This window comes from Arachis duranensis, chromosome 7 (genome assembly GCF_000817695.3).
Source record: "Arachis duranensis cultivar V14167 chromosome 7, aradu.V14167.gnm2.J7QH, whole genome shotgun sequence".
Lineage (NCBI taxonomy): Eukaryota > Viridiplantae > Streptophyta > Magnoliopsida > Fabales > Fabaceae > Arachis > Arachis duranensis.
Genome location: NC_029778.3, coordinates 76,382,877 through 76,408,244, shown reverse-complemented (window position 1 = coordinate 76,408,244; position 25,368 = coordinate 76,382,877). Strand labels below are relative to the sequence as shown.

General features: G+C 36.1%; 1 protein-coding gene across 1 annotated transcript; it reads left to right on the top strand.

The window, feature by feature from the left end:
• The first annotated feature begins 2,217 nt into the window (after nt 1–2,217).
• Nucleotides 2,218–24,955, top strand: LOC107459495 (laccase-17-like). The gene is made up of 4 exons (XM_052251654.1): nt 2,218–2,290; nt 23,055–23,183; nt 23,284–23,762; nt 24,923–24,955. The coding sequence occupies exons 1-4, from the start codon at nt 2,218–2,220 to the stop codon at nt 24,953–24,955; spliced, it is 714 nt and encodes a 237-aa protein (XP_052107614.1).
• The last annotated feature ends 413 nt before the right edge of the window (nt 24,956–25,368 follow it).

The following is a 25,368-nucleotide window of genomic DNA, read 5'->3' as shown; positions in this document are numbered from 1 at the left end:
TCCCTCAAAGAGGCTAATGAACAATGCCCCAAGATACGAAATTTACATCAACAACTCAGAGATAAAAAATTGGGGTTAGATTATGGAAAACGTAAAGGCCTCTTGGTGTACTAAGGGAAGCTTTAGGTTCCAGATTACTTAGGACTAAGAGACCTACTGTTACGGGAGTTTCATTCCTCAGTTCGTGGGGATCATGGGGGAGTTCTTAAGAACAAGGCATTGAGTGACCTATTTTTTGAGTTGGGCATGAGGACTGACGTACATCAATTTATTGAGTAGTGTAACGACTGCCAATTTACGAAATATGCTCCAACCAAACCCCAAGGCATATAGTTATAAAAATCAAATCAGACTGACCTCAGTTCACCGAAAATTTGAAGAATCGGACCTTTATCCATCCGCACGTAACTATTTTGAAAAATTGTTGAAGCAAGGATTCAAACCTTGTACCTTAGCAAAACCTGAACATGACTCCACCGCTGAGCCAATTGTCTTCTTACTGCATAGTTTGTTTATAATTTTATATATTAAATACTTAGTGCAACATAAAGAAAGATTTTTTTGTTATATATATTTGTTCATATTATATATATATTATATATAAAAACTCATATATATTAAAATGTTAGTATATATATTTTAAATTTTAATTTTACTATTTTTTATTTTTTATTTACGTGAGACTAGTTCTATTGCTTCGACCAGTAATTCACCGATTAAACCAATGAATCAGAGAATCAGTAATTTAATCGGTTCAATTACCACTTTAGTTCTAACAACTATGCCTCAAGGTTTGCTACAACCGCTTCCTGTACTAGTAAGCCCTTGGGTGGAAATTTCACTAGACTTCATCATTCAATATAACACCTTACCATACAGAGCTTTATGTCTAGGACGTAAATCAGGGGTGGTGAGGCGCTACGACCTCTAAAAATAAAATATGTACATAGATATAATTGAAAGAAGTTATAACTAGAAGCCTTGAAAAATAAGTTAAGCAAAATCGAAACAGAAATCACGTCGCTCACGAAAGATAAGTATAGACGGATAAGCAAGATCGAAAGGAAGGCTAAAGACCATAAACATAGATTAGAATTCTAAAATACAAACATCAAGCTCCGAACTCGACCTGCAAAGTAAAAGCCGGCCATATATATATATCCTAAACCCTAAACCCTAAATATATATATATATATATAACCCAAAATATCCCAGAACAGTAAAACTGACAACCTATTTCTCCAAGTCAACCTCTAAGAGGGACAAGTATAAAATACAAGATGGAAAATCTATATACATATATGAACATAAATAAAATACAACCCTAAGTCCCCAGAGTTCTTCGCTCTACAGAGTCTCCAGAATTCTCAATGAGGTTCCACCTGGCTTGCATCTGAAAAGCAACAACATGTATAGAATGAGAACCATAGGTTCTCAGCATGGTAAAAGTACACACATAGTTAATATAAAAGGTTCCGAAAAAGGCAGAGGAAATCCTAGCACTCCGTCACTTAGATATAAACTTAAAGGAATAAACTAAATCATAAATTTGGTAAAACTCTCTAAAGTATCCAAGTCTCAATCTAACTCTAATTCTACATTCAATTTCTGTCTCATTAAACTCTAACCTTACAATTCACTCTTTGTCTTCTCCAATATAATTGTGATCCAATCTTTCACTTTCTGTTTCCTCATTTTTCCAAAACTCTGGTGCATAGACAAGTAAAACAGACAAAGTAAACACAAGTAGGATACAAATACAGCAGGTAGCAATTATAGTAGGTGAGCATAATAATCACATAGGCAAGCCCAATTAATACATGATCAAATAAAACAAACATATGCATATGATGTATGTCTGTCCTATGGCCGGTGAGTCTCATCTATCGGTTATAAAGCTAAACTCAACATGTCCATGACGGGGTTAAAATATCGGTAAAGATTTTCACAAAAATAATCGCGTTGCAAGTATAGTTCTAAACCGACAATTCAACCTCAATCAAATTTAATATGTTTGTCACTTAAGCAAACCAAATAAAATTAACCGAAGTATTAAACCTCGGGTTGTCTCTCAAGGAATTGCAGGGAAGTATTTTTACTATTGGTTATGAAAAAGTATCTTTTTAGGTTTTTGAAATGAGGAACAAGAAAATAAAATGGCAAGAAATTAAATTAATAACTAAGAAAACTCTTAACTAGGATTGAGAATTAGAAATCATGTCCTCGGTATCATCATCAATTGTGATGATAATTGTATTTCGCTTTCACTTAGTTAACCTCTACAATGAAGGTAAGTCAAGTGGGCAAAATCAACTTAGGTTCACAAGTTCTAATCAAAGACTACATTTAGTGAAGCCTAAGTCAATCAGCTATTTTCAATTATCCTTCAACAAGAGAATTTGATAACTCTATAGTCTCAACTAATCAATCCAAATCAAGAATATAAAAAGCTAATTTAAAATTCAACCAAATATTTTATCAAACACTTGGAAGGCATAAGATAAAAACATAGAAGAGTAACAAGGAATATTAAATTTAAACAATCTATTGCAAGCATCAATAACAAAAATTAAAGAAAACAACAATAACCATAGAAAACATAAATTGCATTAATATAGAAATTGAATCTAACATGAAACATTCATAAACTAAATTGGCAACATAAAGTAATCAACAAGGAAAATAAATAAACTAGAAGGCTAGAACAAATAAAAGTAGAAGAGAAACTAAATTGAAGGAACATTGAACCTGAATTTGAGAAGAAATTGAAAAGAGAACCCTAAAACCTAGAGAGAGGAGAGAGCCTCTCTCTCTCTCTCTCTCTCTCTCTCTCTCTCTCTCTCTCTCTCTTTCTCTCTCTCTCTAGAAAACTACATCTAAAACCTAATTTTTGAATAATAAGAAGTGAATGAATGATTCCCCCCACTTTACAGTCTCTAATCTGTGTTTTCGAGTTTGGAACTGGGACAAAAACAGTCCAGAAATCATCTAGCACGTGACGCTCTGTCACGTGTATGCATCGCCCATGCGTATGTGTTGCTGAAAAATTCCTGGTCACGTGTACGCGTCATCTATGCATACGCATCACCTAACTGCATGGAAATTATGGAAAATTGTATATCATTTTGAAGCCCCGGATGTTAACTTTCCAACGCAATTGGAACCGCTTCATTCGGACCTCTATAGCTCAAGTTATGATCGATTTAGTACAAAGAAGTCAAGATTGACAGCTTAGCAATTCCTTCAATTTCTTGTATTCCTTCCACTTTTGCATGCTTCCTTTCCATCCTCTAAGCCATTCCTACCCTATAAACCCTGAAAACACTTAACAAATATATCACTGCATCGAATGGTAATAAGAGAGGATTAATATTAGCAAATTTAAGGTCAAAGAAGCATGTTTTCAGTCATAGCACAAAATCAGGAAGGAGAATATAAAACATGCGATTTCTATGAATAAGTGTGAGAATAATGGATAAAATCCACTAAATTAAGCACAAGATAAACCCTAAAAATGGGGTTTAATAGTCCAGTAGCTAGCCCTAGACAGAACACCAAACATAGAGCAAGTGGGATAACGCCGTAACCCTTGCATCTTACCCGCATACCTGGAGCAGTGGACAACGTCACCCTTGCCTCTTACCCAAGTGGTGTTACAGTTTTCAACCCTTGCATCTTACCCGGAGTCTCGAACTCTTATCCGAAGTAAGTGGATAACACCACTGCATCTTTTCCGGAGTCACATTCAGAAATTCATTCTCATTATTATTACAATTAATTCATATTCATTCAATTTCATAATCAAACTCAGTTCTCATCATTCTTCTTCCTTGTCTCTTTTCTGGAGCAAGTGGACAACGCCATTACCTCTTACCTGGTCAAACATATCTCATTATCATTATAATTCATACTCAAAACACAATTCATTCTTTTCTAAATAAAGCAAATTCAAAATATAATATTTTCTTATTAATTCAAAATCAAATCATAAAATCCTTAAAAATCCAAATCTTTCTAAGTAACCACTTCAAACGAAGCCTCCTATTTTCATAAAAATCTTAGCAGCATCTCCTCTAAAACTTGGTTTGCCACCCCTCAAGAGTCCCAACCACCAAACCAAACACCTCTCGGTCATTCAAATAATTTCTAGTATCAAATTATTTCAAAATCAAACCACTTCTAATATTAAATCATTTACAAAATTAAACCACACATTTCTCAACCAATCCGTTCAATTCAATTTCACAAACCCTCCATCAACCCTCAACACATCAACAATCATCATTATTTTATACCCATTAAAGTCATAATCCAATATATACAAATTCATTCATCATTTATACACAATCCATCAATAATTCATTCAGTTTATTTCTATCTTAAGGTCGTCTAGCCTTAGTTTTCATGTGACATTAAACATTAACTATGAGAAACCAAAATCATACCTTGACCGATTTCTCCTAAGCCCGAACACCTCAATTATCCACCATTCCTCAAGCTCCAAAGCTCCAAATCCTCACCAATTGAATTTCTAGTTCCCAAGATTCAATTCTAAACTTTTAATATCCATCAATTTAACTCCAATTCAACAAGATACACGATCTAATTCATACAATATCACAATAATCAATATTGAGCTCACTAAATTACCAAGTCACAAGGGTTAGAGTTTTCTTACCGTTATCCATGAGTCAAATAGGCAAAATCTGGTGATTATCCACCACTAGAGTATCCCTAAACCAACAAAATCACAAAATCTCTCAATTATCAAAACCCAAATCATGAACTGAAAAAGAGAGAACTGGGTGAGAAAAAGTGATTCCCTTACCAAATTGTTTAGTAGTTTTGTAGAAAATTCCGAGACAAACGCATGGCTACTGATGGCTCGTCAATCGGAGCTCCGGATTGAAAGTTATGAATAATTGAAAATTTTAGGGTAATAGTGCTCGCGTTTGGCTTTCCCCTGCAACCCCTTCAGTGTGCTTCTAATGAGGCAATGGGGAAGAAAGGACTATGTTTTGTTTATATAAGCGAGCGTTGGGCTTCGGTCAAATCTGTTTGGTTTGTTGGCTTATTTTTAGGTCAAAATATTTAAAATTAGTGTTAAAATTGATATTTTAATTATTTCTACTGTTCTAACTTATCAAATTTAATTTTCTAATTTTTTTAAATAAAAATTAATTTATTCATTAATTATTTACTAATTACTGGAAGTTTACATTCAACTTCATAAATTGGCGAGGTTCACTGCCATCCTAGTTGTGGTCGATCGCTTCACTAAAATTGGACACTTTGCTGCTCTTAAACTAGGGTTTTTTTGCTAAGGACACAATAAGAGTTTTCATTAATTCAGTAGTAAAACTCTATGGTTTCCCAAATTCGATGGTGTTTGATTGGGATCCTATTCTTTTGAGCCATTTTTGGAAGAGTGGTGCACGAAATTGCCATCACACTTTTGCAACTCCGCACAACTAACCAGCAAGTGCACTGGGTCGTCCAAGTAATAAAACCTTACGCAAGTACGGGTCGATCCCACAGAGATTGTCGGCTTGAAGCAAGCTATGGTCATCTTGTAAATATCAGTCAAGCGGATTCAAATGGTTATGAGATATTGATAATTAAAAGGTAAATAAAACGAAAAATAACATAGAGATACTTATGTAATTCATTGGTGGGAATTTCAGATAAGCATTTGGAGATGCTTTGTTGCTTCTGAACCTCTGCTTTCCTATTGTCTTCATTCAATCATGCGTCCTCCCTTCCATGGCAAGCTGTATGATCCTCTCAGTAAAAATGGTCCGTCTACGATTTCTGTACGGCTAATCAACTGTCGGATTTCTCATCTCGGATGAAAAATACCAGGCACAGCTACCGCATGGCTAATCATCTGTCGGTTCCCACTTGTGTCGGAATAGGATCTCTCTATCCTTTTGCACACTATCACTGCGCCCAACAGTCGGGAGTTTGAAGCTCGTCACAGTCATCCCATCTTAGGTCCTACTCGGAATACCACAGACAAGGTTTAGACTTTCCGGATCTCAGGAATTCTGCCAATTGTTTCTAGCCTATACCACAAAGGTTCTAACCACGTGGACTCAGTTCGTGGATTAGAGACCCAAGAGATTATACTCCATCTGTCATCCAATGACTATGTTGAACATCATGTAGACCGCTTGTGGTTGTCAGGCACGCGAATCTTGGCTAAGCGAGTAATGAAGATAGTGGGTGATTGTCACGGGTCAACCCTTCATTCTGACTTAACTGAATTAAGTACGAGAGTAAATCTTGGAGAAGAAGTAGACATGAATTGAAAGAGAAACAATAGTACTTGCATTAATTCATGAAGAACAGCAGAGCTCCTTACCTTAATCTATGAGGTGTAGAAACTCCACCGTTGAAAAATACATAAGAGAGGAAGGTCTAGGCATGGCCAAATGGCCAGCCTCCCAAAAGTCATCAAAATAAAACTCATCCCCCTTTTACAATAGTAAAAGTGCTATTTATACTAAACTAGTTACTAGGGTTTACAGAAATTAAGTAACTAAGTGCAGATAGTGCAGAAATCCACTTCCGGGACCCACTTGGTGTGTGCTTGGGCTGAGCTTTGAAGCTTTTATGTGCATAAGCCATTCTTGGAGTTAAACACCAGCTTGAGTGCCAGTTTAGGCATTTAACTCCAGTTCTGGTGCCAATTCTGGCGTTTTACGCTAGAAAGGGGTCTCTGGTGGTCATTTAGACGCCAGTTTGGGCCATAAAATCTCAAGCAAAGTATGGACTATTATACATTTATGGAAAGCCCAATATGTCTACTTTTCAACGTAATTGAGAGCGTGCTAATTGGGCTTTTGTAGCTCCAGAAAATCCACTTCGAGTGTAGGGAGGTCAGAATCCAACAGCATCTGCAGTCCTTTTTCAGCCTTTGAATCAAATTTTTGCTCAGGTCCCTCAATTTCAGCCAGAAAATACCTAAAATCACAGAAAAATACACAAACTCATAATAAAGTCCAGAAATATGATTTTGCATAAAAACTAATAAAAATATACTCAAAAGTAACTAAAACTTAGTAAAAACTACCTAAAAACAATGCCAAAAAGCGTATAAATTATCCGCTCATCAAAGAGCCCATTTGAATTTTGTGGCATTAAACTACTTTACAGCATAGTTTAACACCCCAGAGTGATGGACAAACTAAAGTTGTGAACCGCACACTGGAACAATACCTAAGGGCCTTTACCCACTCATACCCCCAACAATGGTCCTCTTATTTGGCATAGGCAGAACTCTATTATAATAGCTCCTACCACTCTTCCCTATTTATGTCCCCACACGAGGCATTATATGGGTTCCCTATGTGCACCTTACTCGGGTACCTTCCGGGCTTCACACCAGTGATTGTAGTGGATGAATTTTTTTCGAGTTCGGGATGCTCTACACAAAAAACCTTGATATTCATTACAACAAGCACAAGAGAAGATGAAGAAACAGGAAGATTTACAACACTGTGAGAAATAATTGCTGTCAGTAATTAGGTTTTGCTAAAATCAAGCCATATTGGCAGACTTCTCTCACTCAACACAGTTACAACAAATTTTAGAAGCGATTCTGTGGGCCTTACCAAATAATTCAGAAGCTTGGAGTGGTAGCTTATCTATTGCATCTGTATTCATCAAGTGCACTTCATCTTATGTTCCATGTTTTGGTCTTGAAGTCATTCCACGGCATTCTGCCCGTTGAACCACCAACATCGCCCAACCTGGCACCATCCTTATAGCCACGTCCTATTGCACTGCTGGGCCGCCACATCACAAAAACTCTAGAAGAAAATTGCTTGCAAGTATTGGTAGGTTGGAAAGGCGCCACACGTGATGAAACTACTTGGGAAGACTTCTATGAGTTATAGAAGTTATTTCCTGAAGTAGACCTTGAGGATAAGGTCGTGTTAGAGGGAAGAATAGTTGATAGCTCTCAAACCTTGGGTCCAAATGATATTGGATAGTTGAACAAGAAAACACTGATCTAGAAGAAAATGAAGCAGATAATGGAAATGGGTCACTTCAGAATGAAGGAACTAGACCGACCCATAATAAGAAGAATGATGAATCAATATTTGATGATAAATTTTGGATTGATTTGAGTGGATTTCATCACATAGATCCATATTTATTCACCTAAATAGCATGCTTTTGTGTTTTCTCTCTAAATTGTGCCTAATTGTGAAAACATGCTATTTTGTGTTTATTTTAATCAAATTTATTCCACTTCATTCCATTCGATGGTTTGATGATTTTGATGAGTGATTTCAGGTGTAAGAGGTTGGAATGACTTGATAACAGTGGAAGAGAAGCATGTAATTAGAAGAAAACGTGAAAAAAACAAAGGAGAAGCACACAGCCATGTGTGTGTACGCATAACTCTCTGTGTGTATGTGATGAGCGGATACTTTATACGCTTTTTGGTATTATTTTTAGGTAGTTTTTAGTAGGATCTAGCTACTTTTAGGGATTTTTTTTATTGGTTTTTATGCAAAATTCACATTTCTGGACTTTACTATGAGTTTGTGTGTTTTTCTATGATTTCATATATTTTCTGGCTGAAATTGAGGGACCTGAACAAAAATCTGATTCAGGCTGAAAAAGGACTACTGATGCTGTTGGATTCTGACCTCCCTACACTCGAAATGGATTTTCTGGAGCTACAGAACTCCAAATGGCGCACTCTCAACTGCATTGGAAAGTAGACATCTAGGGCTTTCCAGCAATTTATAAGGGTCCATACTTTGTTCGAGCTTAGATGACGGAAACTCGCGTTTAACGCCAGTTTCATACTGGATTCTGGAGTAAAACGCCAGAAACACATCACAAACCAGAGTTAAACACCAAACAGACGTTACAACTTGGCGTTTAACTCCAAGAGAAGCCTCTGCACGTGTAAAGCTCAAGCTCAACCTAAGCACACACCAAAGTGGGCCCCGGAAGTGGATCTCTGCACTTAGACTTATTTCTGTAAATCCTATTAACTAGTCTAGTATAAATAGGACATTTTACTATTGTATTAGACATCTTTGGTCTCAGTTTTAATCAGTTGTTCATCTTAGAAGACTATTGATCACGTTTTGGAGGCTGGCCTCTCGGCCATGCCTGGACCATCACTTATGTATTTTCAACGGTGGAGTTTCTACACACCATAGATTAAGGTGTGGAGATCTGCTGTACCTCGAGTTTTAATGCAAAGTACTACTATTTTCTATTCAATTCAAGCTTATTCTTATTCTAAGATATTCGTTGCACTTCAACCTGATGGATGTGATGATCCATGACACTCATCATCATCCGTCCTTATGAATGCGTGACTGACAACCACTTCCGTTCTACCTTAGATCGAGCGTGTATCTCTTAGATTCCTTAATCAGGATCTTCGTGGTATAAGCTAGAATTATTGGCGGCCATTCTTGAGAATTCAGAAAGTCTAAACCTTGTATGTGGTATTCCGAGTAGGATTCAGGGATTGAATGAATGTGACGAGCTTCAAACTCGCGATTGTTGGGCGTAGTGATAGACGCTAAAGAATCAATGGATTCTATTCCGATATGATCGAGAACCGACAGATGATTAGCCATGCTGTGACAAGAGCATTTGGACCATTTTCACTGAGAGGATGGGAAGTAGCCATTGACAATGGTGATGCCCTACATATAGCTTGCCATGGAAATGAGTATGAAGAATTGGATGAAAGTAGTAGGAAAGCAGAGATTCAACAGAAACAAGCATCTCTATGCACTTAGCTGAAATTCCTACCATTAAATTACATAAGTATCTCTATCTTTATTTTAATGCTTTATTTATTATTAGTTTCGAAAACCATTATAATCATTTGAACCTGCCTGACTGAGATTCACAAGATGACCATAGCTTGCTTCATACCGACAATCTCCGTAGGATCGACCCTTACTCACGTAAGGTTTATTACTTGGACGACCCAGTGCACTTGCTGGTTAGTAGTGCGAAGTTGTGAAGAATGTGAGTGAACCATAGTAGTGTGCACCAAGCTTTTTTGGAGCCATTGCTAAGAATTGTTCGAGTTATGAAAAGAATAAATCACAATTTTTCCTACCAAGTTTTTGGCGCCATTGCCGAGGATTGTTCGAGTTTGAAGCCAGTGATTATTCAAGATTTCGGCAACAACACCAAGTTTTTGGTGCCGTTGCCGGGGAATTGTTCGAGTGTGGATAATTGACGGTTCATCTTGTTGCTCAGATTAAGTAATTTTATTTTCAAAAAGTTTTCAAAAATCTTTCAAAATTTTTTTTCTCTTTTTCGTTTTTCTAAAGGTTATTTTCGAAAAAAATACAAAAAATTATAAAATCATAAAAACCAAAAATATTTTGTATTTTCTGTTTGAGTCTAGTGTCAATTGCATGTTTTAAAAACTTTTGCATTTTTCGAAAACTCATGCATGGTGTTCTTCATGATCTTCAAGTTGTTCTTGGTAAGTCTTCTTGTTTGATCTTGATTTTTTCTTGTTTTGTATTTTTTGTTGTTTCTCATATGCATTTTTGAATTCTTAGTGTCTAAATATGAAATTTTTCTAAGTTTGGTGTCTTGCATATTTTTCTTTTCTTGAAAAATTTTAAAAATAAGTCTTGATGTTCATCTTGATATTCAAAGTGTTCTTGGTGTTCATCTTGACATTCATAGTGTTCTTTCATGTATTGTAACACCCTACCATACAGAGTCTTATGCTTAAGTCATAATTCAGAGATGGCAAGGTATTACGACCTCTAAAATAAAAATTAGTACGTATATTAGTATGAATGATTGATTATAACTAGGAGCCTTTGTAGAAAAAGGGGTAAACAAAAACCGCAACTCAAAAGCGCAACACTCCGATCGATAACGTAACGAACAAGGATAAACCAACGTGAGATTATATATATATACAAAAGAGTGTCAAAAACAGGAATATCAAGACTCAAAATCCGGCTGCGAAGATAATCGGTCCGAGCATAGCAATATATACATATGATAAAATAAGGAAAACCCCAAAGAAAACCCAAAGGGATACAAACACATAAAACCTATTCTCCAAAATCTCCCATAAGAGGAGTCATCACAGTTTGTATTATTTAATGGAGATAAAAGTATCTAAGCAAAACATGTAAACTAAACAGAGTCCCCAAGAACAAAGGATCTTCGCTAATCCAGGAGTCTCCAGCAGGCCTCAGCGAGAAACCTCACGTCCTGCATCTGAAAACCACAAAATCCGCATGGGTGAGAACCAGAGGTTCCCAGCATGGTAACAGCTTCCACATATATAATACATAATAATAGAGAAAAGCCGAAGGCAATCCTAGAACTTCCTCCAGATAATATCAAAGCTTATAAACAAGCTAAACCATATAAGGGCATCTGACTAAGGATTCTTCAGTCTAAAATAACACTTCCCTTCCAATTCCTTCAAACCTCCCAACCACCAGCAGGAGTATAATGTAGCAAACACAGTTATTTCAAACAAGAAATATACAAATAGGAACAAATAAGGCATTTAGACAATTAGCAAGTAATATGCAGTCAAATAGGCAATCTCAAATAATTCATATAATATGCATATGATGAATGCCTGTCCCTAGTGGCTGATGATATCATCTGTCGGTTATAGAGCCAACCCGACAAGTTCTGGTCGCTAACCATTGGACTGTCCCTCTGTCACGCATCCCCAACTCGAGTTATACTCGTCATAAACTTGATCATAATCATGATCTATATCCATCACCTTCACTGGTGAATATTTATGGGGGCGAGCTCATCCGGGTCTTTCACAGTGCCCGTCCACACTTATGACATAGGGTCAAAAGAGCTTCGAGTCTCAACCTGGAGCACGTGGTGGCTAGCCACTGCTTCCTCCCAGGGAAACTATCATCTCCAACAGTGGAAGTGCAACATTCACAATTCATTCAACAACATATATGCATTTATACATAGCCATAATCATGGCTCCGCCGTAACACGGCAATAATCTAGCCATCCGGCTCATGGTTAAATCCGTAACCAGCCAATATTCATAGCATACACAGCTATTCCGGCTTACGGTTCAATCCAGAACCAGCCAATTCATAAACAATTACGGCCCTTCGGCCAATGGCATAGCAAGCACTCCCACCACCATCCTCCACATCTCACATAATCATCAATGATCCTCATTGATTATTCATTTTCCCCTTGCTTCACTCGCAAGTTACCACATCCACTAGCTCCTTCTCTCATAGCTAGGCATATCATAATGATTCAAGACATAAATGGTGAGATCGGAGGCTTAGAAGTATGAAATTTGACTTTCAAAACTAAAAAATCAACTTTGGGATGAAAACAGGGCCACGCGTACGCGCACTCCACGCGCACGCGCGGATGGCCACAAAAACTCATCGACGTGTAGGCGCCCTTCACGCGGACGCGCACATTCAAAAATTAGTCAACGGCGCGCACGCGTCAACCACGCGTACGCGTGGGTACTCTTGTGCCCCAGGCACAAAACTGGCACAACTCTGGCACAACTCTCTGGAAAATAGCTGGGCATTGGGTGCAGCCCATCGGCGCGCCCACGCACATCACGCGCACGCGTGGATGGTGCTTTCTGGAAGAACGGCGCGTACGCGCCATGTGCGCCTATGCGCGGGGGTTACTCTGCTAAAATTTTTCTAAGTTAAAAACTGCAGAATTCACAGATTCAACCCCCAATCTTCCGACGGACATAACTTCCTCATTTTAAATCATTTTTCACCCGTTCTTCAAACGGCATAGACATCCCGGATCCAATTTCATTTCTAAACAGATTTGGCACAAAACAGAGATTCGTAGTCCAAGTTATGTCCCATCAAAGTATGCCCAAAAACCATATTTTTCATAAAAATCACAAAGTGCCATTTTCAAAACAAGCCATTTTCAACTCTTTTCAAAACTAATCAAAACATGCAAATTTCATCCCTTTTCTTTGAAATCAATCAATATATATCAAATTCAATATCAAGCCTCCTCAACTCACACATTGACACATTACCATATTTTACAAAATCACTATCCCATCATTCTAGCCCACTTCACCCAAGTGGCTCAAACCCAAACACATTTACATATCATATACTCTTTCTCATGCCAAATTTCAACAACACCAATTCCAATTAACCATCATTATACATAATCAATATCATATTCACCATCAACATTGTTCAACCCACAATTCAACCATAACCAATCATCAAGCATATATCACAACATGCATATTTCTCATACATCATACTATCAAGGCATCAATAATCATCATCACATATATGACCACATCATATATCTCAACCATTCAACAACACCAACAATTCAATGCCTATCTTAGGGTCTCTAGTCTAAGTATTTCCTACCACATTACCTATTAGATACGGGAAACCGAAACCATACCTTAGCCGATTTCTCAAGCTCAACCGGAGCACTTCCAAATCACTTATCCACAAGCTCTCAAGGCCTCAACACCTCCAAGAACAGATTTTTCACCACCAAAGCCCTTTTCAAGCTTTTCAATATCACCAATCAAGCTTCAACATCTACATATACAGAACCTAAGCCACAACCATCATACCCATACACAACATCTCAAAACTCAAACATCATAGAACCACAAAATACACTAGGGTTGAGAATCTTACCACACCCAAGGTCCAAGGAGATAAGATTAACCTTCTCCTTCAAGAGAGTTGGGTCCTATAACATCAAAGAGCCCAAAATCTCAACATTTTTCCTCATGAAACTCGAAATCAAGGCTAGAAATTCGAAGAGAAAAACGTGACTTACCTCAAGATTAATTGTATGGGTGTTGTAGAACTCTCCGCGGTGAACGCGTGGCCGCAAACGGTGCGGCAATCGGAACTCTAGATCAAAAGTTATGGTGGTTTGAAGATCAAGTGAGAGATAGAAGTTTGAGAGAGTATTCTTCTCCTCCCTCACTCCATTTCAGCGTGTGTGTGTAACAAATGAGGAGAGAGAGTGCTGAAAACTAGGGTTTTGGTTTAGTTTAGTTGGACCAAGGGCCCACTGTGGGTCCGGTTGGCCCGGTTTGGCCCGTTCGGTCCAATCTAGGTCCGAATTCTATAAAATTGGTACCAAAATTCTTGTCTCAACCTCCTCTATCACATTTAGCCATAAAAATCACATTTTGGGCTTTCTAGAATAAATTCTCATTTATGGGTTAATGAGCCGTTAATTAACCGGGTCTTACATGTATTAAGTGTTTTGATCCAAAATTTTCATGTTTTGGATCATATTTGTGTTTTTCTCTTTCCTCATTAAAAATTCAAAAATAAAAAATATCTTTTCCTTATTTTGCTCATAATTTTTGAAAATTTGAGTTGACTTAGTCAAAAAATTTTAAAACTTAGCTATTTCTTATAAGTCAAGTCAAATTTTCAATTTTAAAAATCTTATCTTTTCAAAATCTTTTTCAAAAATCAAATCTTTTTCATTTTTTTATTATTTTCGAAAATTTTTAAAATTTATTTTCAAAATCTTTTTCTTATCTTTATTTCAAATTTTCGAAAACTTTACTAACAATTAATGTGATTGATTCAAAAATTTGAAGTTTGTTACTTTCTTGTTAAGAAAGGTTCAATCTTTAAATTTTAGACTCATATCTTTTAGTTTCTTGCTAGTCAAGTAATCAAGTTTAATTTTAAAAATCAAATCTTTTTCAAATCATATCTTTTTCAAAATTGATTTCAAAAATCTTTTCTAACTTCTTATCTTTCCAAAATTGATTTTCAAATCTTTTTCAACTAACTAATTGACTTTTTGTTTGTTTCTTATCTTTTTCAAAACCACCTAACTACTTTTCTCTTTCTAATTTTCGAAAATTACCTCCCTCTTTTTCAAAATTCTTTTTTTAACTAATTGTTTCGAATTTTAATTTTTATTTTATTCCTTTTCTTAATTTTTGAATTTTAACTTTAATATTTTTCTTTTATTTTAGTTAATTCTCGAAAACTCTTCTCTCTCATCTCTTTCTATTTATTTATTCATTTACTAACACTTCTCTTCATCTTAAAATTCGAACCCCCTCTTCCTCTCTGAGTTCGAATTTTCCTCTTTTCCTTCTTCTATTCTTTTCTTCTTCTACTAACATAAAGGAATCTCTCTACTGTGGTAAAGAGGATCCCTATTATTATTTTCTGTTCCCTTCTTTTTCATATGAGCAGGAGCAATGACAAGGACATTCTTGTTGAAGCAAATCCTAAACCTGAAAGGACCCTAAGGAGGAAGCTAAGGGAAGCTAAAGCACAACCCTCTGGAGAGGACTTGACATAAATTATCGAAAAAGAAGAGGAGATGGCAGCCAAAAATAATAACAACAACAATAATGCAAGGAGGATACTTGGTGATTATACTACACCTACTTCCAACTTTTATGGAAGAAACATCTCAATCCCTGCCATTGGAGTAAACAATTTTGAGCTGAAGCCTCAACTAATTGCTCTAATACAACAGAACTGCAAGTTTCATGGACTTCCATCAGAAGATCCCTACCAGTTTTTAACTAAGTTCTTGCAGATCTGTGAGACTGTTAAGACTAATGGAGTAGATCCTGAAGTCTACAGGCTCATGCTTTTCCCTTTTGCTGTAAGAGACAGAGCTAGAACATGGTTGGACTCACAACCTAAAGATAGCCTGGACTCTTGCGATAAGCTGGTCACGGCCATCTTGGCCAAGTTCTTTCCTCCTCAAAAGCTGAGCAAGCTTAGAGTGGATGTTCAAACCTTCAAGCAAAAAGATGGTGAATCCCTCTATGAAGCTTGGGAAAGATACAAGCAGATGACCAAAAAGTATCCTTCTGACATGCTTTCAGAGTGGACCATTCTGGATATATTCTATTATGGTCTATCTGAGTTCTCTAAGATGTCACTGGACCATTCTACAGGTGGATCCATTCACCTAAAGAAAACGCCTGCAGAAGCTCAAGAACTTATTGAAATGGTTGCAAACAACCAATTTATGTACACTTCTGATAGGAATCCTGTGAGTAATGGGACACCTCAGAGGAAGAAAGTTCTTGAAATTGATGCTCTAAATGCCATATTGGCTCAGAACAAAATGTTGACTCTGATTTCTCAAAGTCTGAATGGATGGCAAAATGCATCCAACAGTACTAAAGAGGTATCTTCTGAAGAAGAAGCTTATGATCCTGAGAACCCTGCAATGGCAGAGGTAAATTACATGGGTGAACCTTATGGAAACACCTATAATTCCTCATGGAAAAATCATCCAAATTTCTCATGGAAGGATCAACAAAAGCCTCAACAAGGCTTTAATAATGGTGGAAGAAACCGGCTTAGCAATAGCAAGCCTTTTCCATCATCTTCTCAGCAACAGACAGAGAATTTTGAGCAGAGCCCCTCTAGCTTAGCAAACATAGTCTCTGATCTGTCTAAGGCCACTTTAAGTTTCATGAGTGAAACAAGGTCCTCCATTAGAAATTTGGAGGCACAAGTGGGCCAACTGAGTAAGAAAATCACTGAAACTCCTCCTAGTACTCTCCCAAGCAATACAGAAGAGAATCCAAAAAGAGAGTGCAAGGCCATTGACATAATCACAATGGCCGAATCCAAAGAGGAAGAGAAGGACGTGAATCCTAGTGAGGAAGACCTCCTCGGACGTCCTCTGAACAAAAAGGAGTTCCAAACTGTGAGACTTGGGAAGGTGAACCTCCCTTGCTCATTAGTAAACTAGATACATGGGTTCAGCAAACTCTACCTCAAAAGAAACAAGATCCTGGTAAATTCTTAATACCCTGTACCATAGGCACCATGACCTTTGAGAAGGCTCTGTGTGACCTGGGGTCAGGCATAAATCTTATGCCACTCTCTGTAATGGAGAAACTAGGGATCTTTGTGGTACAGGCTACCACATTCTCATTAGAGATGGCAGACAAGTCAATAAGACAGGCTTATGGATTGGTAGAGGACGTGTTAGTGAAGGTTAAAGGCATTTACATCCCTGCTGATTTCATAATCTTAAACACTAGGAAGGATGAGGATGAATGCATCATCCTTGGAAGACCCTTCTTAGCCACAACAGGAGCTGTGATAGATGTTTACAGAGGAGAGCTAGTCCTTCAAATGAATAGGGACTACCTTGTGTTTAAGGCTCAAGGATCTTCCTCTGCAACCATGGAGAGGAAGCATGAAAAGCTTCTCTCAATACAGAGTCAAACAAAGCCCCCACAATCAAACTCTAGTTTTGGTGTTAGGAGGCCACAACCAAACTCTAAGTTTGGTGTTGAGAAGCCCCCACATTCAAACTCTAAGTTTGGTGTTGGGAGGCCCTCATCATACTCTGAACATCTGTGAAGCTCCATGAGAGCTCACTATCAAGCTATTGACATTAAAGAAGCGCTTATTGGGAGGCAACCCAATTTTTTATTTATCTATATTTCTATTTTTCTTTTATGTTTTATTAGGTTTATGATGATGTGGAGTCACAAAACAATTGCAAAAATTAAAAACAGAATCAAAAATAGCAGAAGAAAAAGCACACCCTGGAGGAAGAGCTTACTAGCGTTTAAACGCCAGTAAGGAGCATCTGGCTAGCGTTCAACGCCAGAACAGAGCATGAATCTGGCGTTGAACGCCAGAAACAAGCATCAATCAGGCGTTAAACGCCAGGATTGCATGCAGAGGGCATTTTACACGCCTAATTGGTGCAGGGATAATAAATCCTTGATACCTCAGGATCTGTGGACCCCCCAGGATCCCCACCTACCTCAACTCACCTTCTTTCTTCTTCACACAATCCAATAACACTCTTCCCCAAACACCCTTCACCAATCACCTCAATCTCTCTTCCCCATCACCTCTTCACCACTCACATCCATCCACTCTTCCCCATAAACCCCACCTACCTTCAAATTCAAAATCTCTTTCCCACCCAAACCCACCCTAAATGGCCGAACCAAACCTCTCTCCCTCTCTTCCATATCTTTTTCTTCTTCTTCTATTTTTTCTTCTTTTGCTCGAGGACAAGAAATATTCTAAGTTTGGTGTGGTAAAAGCATAGCTTTTTTTGTTTTTCCATAACCATTTATGGCACCTAAGGCCGGAGAAACCTCTAGAAAGAGGAAAGGAAAGACAAAAGCTTCCACCTCCGAGTCATGGGAGATGGAGAGATTCATCTCAAGGGTCCATAGCTCAGTAGTAGAGCATTTCACTGTACATCAAGAGAGCCCACTCATGGACCTCAACAAGAGCATGAGGAATTCCCTCATCAAGAAATTCCTGAGATGCCTCAGGGGATACATTTTCCTCCACACAATTATTGGGAGCAACTAAGGATAGGAGCACCAAAATCACTAGGGATCAAGCAACAGAGGCAAGGAAGAGACATAGAGGAGCTCAAGGACATCATTGGTCCTTCAAGAAGAAGGCGCCACCATCACTAAGGTGGACTCATTCCTTAACTTCCTTGTTCTTATCTCTCTATTTTTCGATTTTATGCTTCATGTTTGTCTATGTTTGTGTCTTTACTACATGATCATTAGTATTTAGTAACTATATCTTAAGGCTATGAATAATTCCATGAATCCTTCACCTTTCTTAAATGAAAAATGTTTCTAATACAAAAGAACAAGAAGTACATGAGTTTCGAATTCATCCTTGAATTTAGTTTAATTATATTGATATGGTGACAATACTTTTTGTTTTTTGAATGAATGCTTGAACAGTGCATTTTTTTTATCTTGTTGTTTATGAATGTTAAAATTGTTGGCTCTTGAAAGAATGATGAACAAAGAGAAATGTTATTGATAATCTAAAAAATCATGAAATTGATTATTGAAGCAAGAAAAAGCAGTGAAAAAGCAAAAGCTTGCGAAAAAAAAAGTGGCAAAAAAAATAGAAAGAAAAAGAAAAAGCAAGCAGAAAAAGCCAATAGCTCTTTAAACCAAGAGGCAAGAGAAAAAAGCCAATAGCCCCTTAAAACCAAAAGGCAAGGGTAAAAAGGATCCAAGGCTTTGAGCATCAATGGATAGGAGGGCCCAAGGAAATAAAATTCAGGCCTAAGCGGCTAAATCAAGCTATCCCTAACCATGTGCTTGTGGCATGCAGGTCCAAGTGAAAAGCTTGAGACTGAGTGGTTAAGGTCATGATCCAAAGCAAAAAGAGTGTACTTAAGAGCTATGGACACCTCTAAATGGGGACTTTAGCAAAGCTGAGTCACAATCTAAAAAGGTTCACCCAGTCATGTGTCTGTGGCATTTATGTATCCGGTGGTAATACTGGAAAACAAAGTGCTTAGGGCCACGGCCAAGACTCATAAAGTAGCTGATTCCTATTGATGCCAATCATTCTAAACTTCAAAGGATAAAGTGAGATGCCAAAACTGTTCAGAAGCAAAAAGCTACAAGTCCCGCTCATCTAATTAGAACTAATATTCATTGATATTTTGAGATTTATAGTATATTCTCTTCTTTTTATCCTATTTGATTTTCAGTTGCTTGGGGACAAGCAACAATTTAAGTTTGGTGTTGTGATGGGCGGATAATTTATACGCTTTTTAGCATTATTTTTAGGTAGTTTTTAGTAGGATCTAGCTACTTTTAGGGATGTTTTATTGGTTTTTATGCAAAATTCACATTTCTGGACTTTACTATGAGTTTGTGTGTTTTTCTGTGATTTCAGGTATTTTCTGGCTGAAATTGAGGGACCTAAGCAAAAATCTGATTCAGGCTGAAAAAGGACTACTGATGTTGTTGGATTCTGACGTCCCTGAACTCGAAACGGATTTTCTGGAGCTACAGAACTTCAAATGGTGCGCTCTCAACTGCGTTGGAAATTAGACATCCAGGGCTTTCCAGCAATATATAATGGTCCATACTTTGTTCGAGCTTAGACGACGCAAACTGACATTTAACGCCAGTTCCATGCTGCATTCTGGCGTAAAACGCCAGAAACACGTCACAAACCAGAGTTAAACGCCAAACAGACGTTACAACTTGGCGTTTAACTCCAAGAGAAGCCTCTACATGTGTAAAGCTCAAGCTCAGCCCAAGCACACACCAAAGTGGGCCCCGAAAGTGGATCTCTGCACTTAGACTTATTTCTGTAAACCCTAGTAACTAGTCTAGTATAAATAGGACATTTTACTATTGTATTAGACATCTTTGGTCTCAATTTTAATCAGTTGTTCATATTAGGAGACTATTGATCACATTTTGGAGGCTGACCTCTCGGCCATGCTTGGACCATCACTTATGTATTTTCAACGGTGGAGTTTCTACACACCATGGATTAAGATGTGGAGCTCTGCTCTACCTCGAGTTTTAATGCAAAGTACTACTGTTTTCTATTCAATTCAAGCTTATTCTTAGTCTAAGATATTCGCTGCACTTTGACCTGATGGATGTGATGATCCGTGACACTCATCATCATCCGTCCTTATGAATGCGTGACTGACAACCACTTCCGTTCTACCTTAGATCGAGCGTGTATCTCTTAGATTCCTTAGTCTTGATCTTCGTGGTATAAGCTAGAATTATTGGCGGCTATTCTTGAGAATCCGAAAAGTCTAAACCTTGTCTGTGGTATTCTGAGTAGGATTCAGGGATTGAATGACTGTGACGAGCTTTAAACTCGCGATTGTTGGGCGTAGTGACAGATGCAAAAGAATCAATGGATTCTATTCCGACATGATCGAGAACCGACAGATGATTAGCCGTGCTGTGACAAGAGCATTTGGACCATTTTCATTGAGAGGATGGGAAGTATCCATTGACAACGGTGTTGCCCTACATACAGCTTGCCATGGAAAGGAGTATGAAGAATTGGATGAAAGCAGTAGAAAAGCAGAGATTCAACAGAAACAAGCATCTCTATGCACTTAGCTGAAATTCCTACCATTAAATTACGTAAGTATCTCTATCTTTATTTTAATGCTTTATTTATTATTAGTTTCGAAAACCATTATAATCATTTGAACCCGCCTGATTGAGATTCACAAGATGACCATAACTTGCTTCATACCGACAATCTTCGTGGGATCGACCCTTACTCATGTAAGGTTTATTACTTGGACGACCCAGTGCACTTGCTGGTTAGTAGTGCGAAGTTTTGAAGAATGTGAGTGAACCATAGTAGTGTGCACCAAGCTTTTTTGGAGCAATTGCTAAGAATTGTTCGAGTTATGAAAAGAATAAATCACAATTTTGCCTATCTGTACGCACAGGTACCAGTGCGTGACTTCATTAATGAAGCACGTAGCTCACGATTTTGGGGGTCTTCTGGCCCAGTTCTGGAAAGCTGAAGCTGAAATCAAAGTGTTATATGAAGGGACAACAATACATATGAAAGGGAGCTCACTTTAGATTAGGAAAAACATATAGTAGGAGTAGGAGTAGTGTAGCATACAAATTCTCTCTTAGGGTTTTAAATTAGAGTTTTGTAGAATTTTATAGTTCAAGTTTTGATATTTGATTCTAGCCATTTCTATTGTAAGTATTTCCTTAATTTTCTCTTTTATTACACTACTTGTTTTACACTTTTTTATATTTCAATTTTCTTTATCAATGCATATATGCTTCTTGCAGTTTTGAGTTATGGTTAGTGAATTTGATGTTTGATGTTTATTTTATGTTTGTTGAGTTGCCTTTATTGATTTTGATCATTTGATTGTTCATAGTTTTTATCATTTTTTCAATTTTGCCATATTTCATGATTATACCCTCTATGTGTTTGATGAAATGCCAATTTTGATTATGGGGTAGATTTTCACCCCTTGACTTGGGGAATTGAGTATATGGAATGCTAGAGTCATAATGTCCGACATTTAGTGATAATTCATGGGTTGTTAGTTGTTATTGTTTCCACTAATGCTAGCTTCTTGCTAAGGTAATTAGTAAGTTAGTTAGGATTTGTGGATTAATAACAATTATGTTCACTTGACCTACTTTTCGATGTTAAGGGTTGACTAAGTGAGATTAATTCATTATAATTATCATAGTTGTGGTTATGACAAGGAAGGGATTCCATAACTCATCCCAAGTCAAGGTTCTATTGATGTTTTGAACCATATTTTTATCTTTTTAAGCTTTACTTGTTCATATTACATACATAGTTCTTTTATTCCTTTATTAGTTTATTAATTGTAATTTTGATCGTTCTTTTATTTCTTTATTACTTGCTTCATTATTAAAAACCCTTTTTACTTCTCACAATTAAAATTATGTACTTATTATCACTAGTTTTTATGGAGAATGACTCGAGATTTAACTATTCTCGATTAATTTTAATTTAAAAATTAAACTTTAATTGGAAGAGTTATTTGTCAATTTGAACTATGCTACCGACAAAAAAATTATTTTACTAAATTTTCGAACTCTCGTAATCTTTTCACATCAAAAAAACCCACCTAAATGAAAAATTTTGTAACCAATTAGAAAATAAAGTTTGCAGTAGAAGATATCCTCTCTTGATTATAAGGGGGAGTTAGTTACAATTGCTGAGTGATATATTATAATAAGAGAATTTATTATTCATTCATGCTAAGATATTTGACATTGTTTTTGGAATCTTTTGTCAACTCAAATTAAAAAATTTTCAGTGTTTCTTTTTATATTTTATTTTATTTTAGTTCGTTCTTACTCTTCTTATTACTATAATGCACTGTTATGTTTAATTTTTATATTATCAGGGATTTTGACAATAGTTTCGAATAAACAAAAATTGACAAGATAATGAATATAATCAACAATAAAATTATACTACTTTTTCGGATATATTTAAAATAAATACAATAATTTTATGTTTATTGGATGTGCTGCATTTTTATAAATCATTATATTTCATTAAATATAAATCAAAAGCTAATATAAAAAAAGAGTACTATAGATTATAATTTTTTGGTATGTAATAATTAATTAGAGGATCAACAAAAAACACCCTTCTTGTGTATGTCCTTATTAATTTGGTGATCTACGACATACATTCACTATTTAATTAGTAGTAACAACTCTGATAAATTTAAAAAATTTTCAGGAGAATGGTTTAATGCAGATCCTGAAGTAGTGATAGCACAGGCATTACAAACAGGTGGAGGTCCAAATGTATCTGATGCTTATACTATCAATGGACTTCCAGGGCCATTGTATAACTGCTCTGCTAAAGGTACCAAGTTCCAAACACATGTCACACAAAACAATTTTTCATATTCAATACTTGTTTAAAATTGCAAATAAATGACAAAATTGGAGTGTTTTATTTGCAGATACATTCAAGTTAAGGGTGAAGACAGGGAAAACCTACCTGCTCCGTTTGATTAACGCTGCACTCAACGACGAACTCTTCTTTAGCATCGCAGACCACACCCTCACAGTTGTTGACGTAGATGCAATTTATGTGAAACCATTTGAAACAAACACTGTTCTCATCGCACCAGGCCAAACTACAAACCTTCTTCTCAAAACAAAACCCCACTATCCTAACGCTACATTCTTCATGAGTGCTAGACCATATGCAACTGGCCAAGGAACCTTCGACAATTCAACCGTTTCCGGAATCTTGGAATACCAGGTCCCACCGAATATTCTTCTCCATTCAACAAAGATTCCCCTCATTAAACCCACTCTCCCTGCCCTCAACGACACTTCTTTCGCAACAAAATTTACCAACAAACTTCGCAGCCTTGCGAGCCCTCAGTTCCCGGCTAACGTTCCCCAGAATGTCGATCGACACTTCTTCTTCACAGTTTACAATAAAAAATATATTTTTTATTTAAAATATTATATATTAAAAAATATTTAATTATTCATTTATTTATATATTAATAACGTCTAATATATTTTATATTTATTATGATTTATCAATATTTTTCTATATGTATTGTGCTTATTTTAAACAAATCCAACTTTTTGTATCACAAATTCACAATGGTAAGTCATATAGTGATAAAAAAGGGGTGATGCTCTCCTAATTTTAATTTTTTATATGTAAATTATATATAAATTTTAATTTAATTCTTTTTAAAAGTTTATTTTATTTTATTTTATTTTATTGTATAAAATATTTTTTTATCCTTTTTTAATATTTTATCTAGCTCCGTTGTCGTAAATTCACAACTGAACATATAGACAATTTCGTATGTCAACCATAGGTACACGTACATGAAAACAAATGAAGGTGAGCACATTAAATACCTCTTAGCTAATTAATTAGCAACAATTTTATTACAAATTCAAAGAAACAAAAAGCACTAGCCCCAGTGGCATCTTAGATTATGATCGTTGAATCCAGCGATATGCATGATTCTGTCATTCTGTGATGCACATATCAACACACCATCAACCATAAGTAAGTGGTGCACGTATATCAAAATATCCAATGCATATATCATTCTTTTTTCCCTTTTTTTTTAACGATTAAAATGCAACTATTCGAGTTTTGTTATTTCAAATCTGATTTACCCAACCCAAAGTCTGAGAAAGGACTAAAGGAGCCCAAGGGAGAAGCCTCCCATCCAATTCAAAAATATTTTTAAATAATTTAACAAAATTAGAGTGATCAAATGATTAATCTATTTATCAATTTAAACAAATATAAAAAATTCAAATCACATCTCATATATACACAATTCATTGATCAATGACAAACTCTTAATTTCGATTCACGATGAATTAATTTTCGATCTACTAAATTAAGAAATACTATAAGAAAATCAAAAAGAAATTATTTTTAAATAATCAAATTTTTTAAAATTAAAAAAATTAGTAAAATAAAAAATAAAAATATAATTACTCTTAAATTAAAAGAGTAATTCTCATATGTGACAAAAATGATAAATTCAACAGTAATTAATTTTTTATTTTATTATTTTATCAAAAATTAACATTTTTTTTTGTTATGGACAGGACCAGAAACCGAGTCGACCCGAAACAACTTAAGATTCAACTTAAAATCACTAATCAAGAAATCATTTTTTCCTGTTGGTAGTCATTATAACATGGATGGATAAGGATGAATGCTCATTTATGGGTGGATCTGATTTCTTATGCTGGAGGGAGCAAATTCACATGACATAGCACAATTAATAAAGTTTGAAAAGTAGAATTTGTTTACCTATAAAAGCATGAACGAGGCAACAGGATTTTACACACATAATTACAAATACTCCCATTTCTCTCTCTCTTTACAGCAATAAAATTATCTTCTCTCTTTATACACTATTAATAATTTCCCTCTATCTATCTTTACGTTACTGCATATAAATATATAAATTATTTTATCAAGTTAATTATATTAATATTAGAGTCTTCTATTTACATATCTTTATTTTGTATTTAGAACATCTTTCTTA